The 4715-nt window shown below is 42.2% G+C and overlaps 1 protein-coding gene across 1 annotated transcript; it reads left to right on the top strand.

The window, feature by feature from the left end:
- Positions 1–712: 712 nt before the first annotated feature.
- LOC136808463 (uncharacterized) lies at positions 713–3972 on the top strand. Its single transcript, XM_067064997.1, has 4 exons — positions 713–1210; positions 1348–3191; positions 3418–3629; positions 3836–3972. Exons 1-4 carry the CDS (start codon positions 713–715, stop codon positions 3970–3972), a joined length of 2691 nt encoding a protein of 896 aa, XP_066921098.1.
- The last annotated feature ends 743 nt before the right edge of the window (positions 3973–4715 follow it).

The following is a 4715-nucleotide window of genomic DNA, read 5'->3' as shown; positions in this document are numbered from 1 at the left end:
AACAAAATTTCAAGAAAATATTCTGATGCACCGAGGAGATAAGCGGTGGAGATTGTTGGACTGGATTGTGGTTCAGGTATACCTTACAGCATTCGTCTCCCTCTCTCTCTGCCTCTCTTAGTTCCTATGGGCCCCTCAACAACAAGATATGGTTGGTGAAGTCTGAGTTATTTCCGGGATTCATCAGAATCGGACATCGTCTGTTCCGGTCATTGTCTATTCCGGGCATCGTCTGTTCCGGGCATCGTCTGTTCCGAGCATCGTCTGTTCCGAGCATTGTCTGTTCCGGTCATCGTCCGTTCCGGGCATCACCTGTCCCAGGCATCGTCTGTTCCGGTCATCGTCTGTTCCGGTCATCGTCTGTTCTGATCATCGTCTGTTCCGTTTCGCCTGTTTTCGGTCCAGTTCCAAAACCGTTCCGTCTGTTTCCGGTCCAGTTCCAAAACCGTTTCGCCTGTTTCCGGTCCAGTTCCATAACCGTTCCGTCTGTTTCCGGTCCAGTTTCAAAACCGTTCCGTCCGTTTCCGGTCCAGTTCCAAAACCGTTTGTCTGTTTCCGGTCCAGTTCCAAAACCGTTCGCCTGTTTCCGGTCCAGTTCTAAAACCGTTCCGTCTGTTACCGGTGCAGTTCCAAAACCGTTTGTCTGTTTCCGGCTCATTCCTGAACATATCTACTCTGACTACTGATTCTGTTTACATCAAAGACTGTTACAATGAGGAGATCAAATAGAATTGCAGGTCAACAACCAGCTGAAGATCCACAGATGTATGAGCTAAACAAACTCGTATCATTACGAAATTCCAGAAGAGCCCAGCTTTCTAGCCTCACAAGAGTCATTAACCAAATTCTCATTTGTCTCAACGAAGGAGATGTTCAAAATGCGTTTGTGTTACAAGAGACTATGTTGACAACGTACCTCAAGTTTAGAGCTACAAACACAGAATACATGTCAATGGAAACTGATCCAAAGAAGATCCAGGAGTGTGAAGATAGCGAAAGAAGGGAGTCGAACCGGATAACTGAAGTTGAAAGGGAAATTCGTGGCAGAACACGAGCATCAAGTGGAAACAGTGCTCAAAGTGAATACGCTGGAAGTTGTGGTAGTGGTGGATCTGGTTATCATTCACCAAGCTACTTCAATGGAAGAAGTTCCAGTCCAAGATCAGAGAATATCCAGAATTTCAGATTTCCCAACCCATCCCCACCATCGGTATCTTCTGTGACAGCGAAGTCCCGCAGCAGATACCATCAAAAGTAGCCTTTTCAGATAGCTTGAGTCAATCTTCTGGTACATATGTCACCCAAAATCCAACTGCTGCTACAAAACCTCAAAAAATGTTCTTGCAGTCTATTGATAACTTCATTGATGATTTGGTTGAGGGAGAAGAGACTTGTCTTGCTGGTCTATCCAACCCTGTCACTGCTAGCGCAGCACTTCGCTATGAGTTTGAAAGTAAGACGTTACCAATTATCGAGCTAACTAAATTCAATGGAGATAGTGCCAAATGGCCTGAATTCATCGAAAACTTCAGTCGAAGAGTTCACTTCAAGTTGTCATTCACGGACAATGATCGGATAGAGAGACTGCTGAGTGTCCTCACAGGAGAAGCAAGAAAAGGTGTTGAGTGCATTGGGACATCAGGAATATTCTACGCCACCGCTTTGAAGTCATTAAAGAGAGACTTTGGCAATGCTACAGTGGTAACCCATGCCAAACTAAAACTTCTGCTGGATAAACCTCAACTGGTGTCAAATGATAGAGCAGCTTTGAAAAGGTTCCACCAACAATTAAAATCCACCTTGACTTGGTTAAAAAGGATTGGCAACAGTTCCGCCATTCACTCAACGGAAGACTTGTCGAAGGCGGTCATTAGGTTGCCAGACAACCTGAGGAAGAACTTTTACAAGAAATCAAAGGACTTCGATGACACTGATCTAAGTCTGTTTAAGCTTGAAACATTCTTAGATGCTACGTTAAAGGAATTCTACAATCCAATAGCAGATATAATTGCAACTCAAGAAAACAAGAGGAGAGATAAGAAAGGTAGCAACAAGGAAAGCCAAAACAACTACATTGATTCTGGCAACGACAAGAAATTGAGCTGTTGGGTTTGCCAAAAACCACACAAGATATGGCAATGCGACGAGTTCCAAAAGAAAACAATCCCTGATAGAAGGAAGCTAATCAACAAAAAACGATGCTGTTATAATTGCCTATCACCAAAACACTCTGTCCGGGAGTGCAAGTCAAAAGTTTCCTGTCGACATTGCAAGAAACGCCATCATTCCTCACTACATGACCCCAACTTCGTCGATTCAAATGACACACCAGAAGTTATTGAATCCAACTATGGAAGATCAAACGTCCATACTTATCTTCAAGTCATTCCAATTGCTGTTTCAAATGGCGAAATAACAATCAAAGTCAATACTCTTCTCGACACTGGTTCGGATACAACTTTGATAAAGTCGAGTCTCGCTTCAAAACTGAATCTGTCTGGAAAAAGTCAAACTATGAGGATTTCAAACGTCCTAACAAAGAAGCAGTCGTTCAAATCAAAGTCCGTCAATTTCACAATTTCACCAGCTTCCCAAAATCTCAATTCAACCATCCCAATTCAAGATGCCTGGGTAGTCGACAACCTGAATGTAAGAATCCGACCTTACAACTTACCAAACTTAAAGAAACATTGTGATCATCTGAAGGACATATCGATTGTCCAGCCTCTCAAGGGAGATGTTGAAGTTCTCATTGGTGCAGACACTCCGGAGGCCTTGCTTCACCTTGATTTTGTCAAAGGAAAATCGAAAAACGATCCAATGGCGGTAAAAACTATCTTTGGTTGGACACTCTTTGGAGGACGATCTTCTGAAAAATCTGTAACCGCAAACTTCCTATCTTTTGAGAAACTGGAGGCGAGTGTTGAAAGGTTTTGGCAACAAGAGTCTTATGCAACCACATCAATGTTATCACCTGCTCTCTTGACGAAGGATGAGAGAAGAGCTCTCAAACTTCTCGAAAACGGTACCAATTTCGTCGAAGGAAGGTGTGAAGTTGGAATGTTGTGGAGAAAGGACAAAGTTCAGCTCGAGAACAATCGATTCCTAGCTGAGAAAAGGCTCCTATCAACAGAGAAACGTCTTGAGAAATTTCCAGAGATCAAAGAAATCTACCACTCAAAGATTGAAGAGTACATCACTTTGGGAGATTGAGAAATTGTCAGATACAGAGGCGAAGTCAGTTTCGAACAAAATTAACTACATCCCGCATCACTTTGTCCTGGAACCAAGGAAACCAGGAAAAATTAGAATCGTGTTCGATGCTTCCTCAAATTTCAAAGGCACTTCCCTCAACAAAAGTTTGCTACCTGGTCCGAACCTGCTCAATAATCTTGTCACCGTACTTTCGAGGTTCAGAAGAGGTCAAGTAGCAGTCATCAGTGATATTGAGAAAATGTATCACCAAGTCTTAGTTCCAGAAGAGGATCAAGATGCACTCCGCTTTCTCTGGAGGGATAAACCTCCAGACCCTATCACGGAATATAAAATGCAGGTTCATCTTTTCGGTAAGATCGACTCTCCATGTTGTGCCAATTGGGCGTTACGAAGCAGCATCACCCGTGTGGAAGGTAAATAGGTTCAAGCATTCAAAGATCTATCAGAGGAGAATAAAAATAGAGTAACGGAAGCAGTGACTGAGGAATTTTACATGGACGATTTCCTGAGCTCGTTTGACAACACCAAGGATGCAGTAGAGACTTGTTTTAATGTCGCAGAAGTTGTGAAAGGAAGTAGTATTTAAGGATTTTGGTTTATTTGAAAATGATGTTGGCAGTGAAGATTCTGTTGACCCTGCAGACTCTCAACACACTGACTGACCTTGAAAATGCTGATTCCAAGAACGCTGTTGACACTACAAAAGCTTACGAAGATCTTAGAGCTGTCATCCTAGTTGAAAGAGAGAAAATGTAAAATTAAGAACTTTTTACAGTTGGAAGAAAATCTATTGTCAATGACATGTTCAATGTATATGAACATTCTAATCCTGAATCTACACGGTTTGTGTTCGAGTTTAAAAATGAGAACGGTTCGGGGGACGGTGTGAACCGTGATGCATACACCACATTCTATAACGCCGAATGCATTCCCACGCACAAGCTTGACCCCCCTAAATTGAAAACACTTGGTAAAATTATTACTCATGGCTTTTTCTGCCATGACGTATACCCGATAAAACTGTGTCAAGTATCTTTGAAAGAACAGCTATTTGGTGAAGATGGTGTTGCTGAAGATGACTTAATCAAATCCGTTCACCGATTTTTACCTCTCTCGGATAGCAACCTTTTTAAAGGACTCGAAAATGGAGAGGATATTTCGAAACAATCTATTATTGATGTCTCATCGGATGCAGGCATATATGAAACGCCAAAGAAAGAAAATATTCGAAGGCTAACCATCATGGCCGCACACTTGCAGTTGATACGAAAAGCCTGCTTTGAAATGAGTAAAATTGTTGAAGGGATGGGCGATTTTTGGGTTCATATGGCTCCTGGCTCATTTGACTCGATTTATCTTACTACTATTCCCAATTCCGAAACTTTAATTCAAGCTTTAGAACCTGAAGAACTTTGCCGGGTGATATGAAAGTTTCACTTTGGCTCTATCGTTTTGCTCGCTCATTAGAGTTTGAGGATCTACTTAATCCGGTACGTTTT

Source organism: Clytia hemisphaerica, unplaced genomic scaffold (assembly GCF_902728285.1).
Source record: "Clytia hemisphaerica strain Z4C2 unplaced genomic scaffold, Clytia hemisphaerica genome assembly, whole genome shotgun sequence".
NCBI classification, from domain to species: Eukaryota; Metazoa; Cnidaria; class Hydrozoa; order Leptothecata; family Clytiidae; genus Clytia; species Clytia hemisphaerica.
This window is presented reverse-complemented; position numbering and strand designations above follow the sequence as displayed.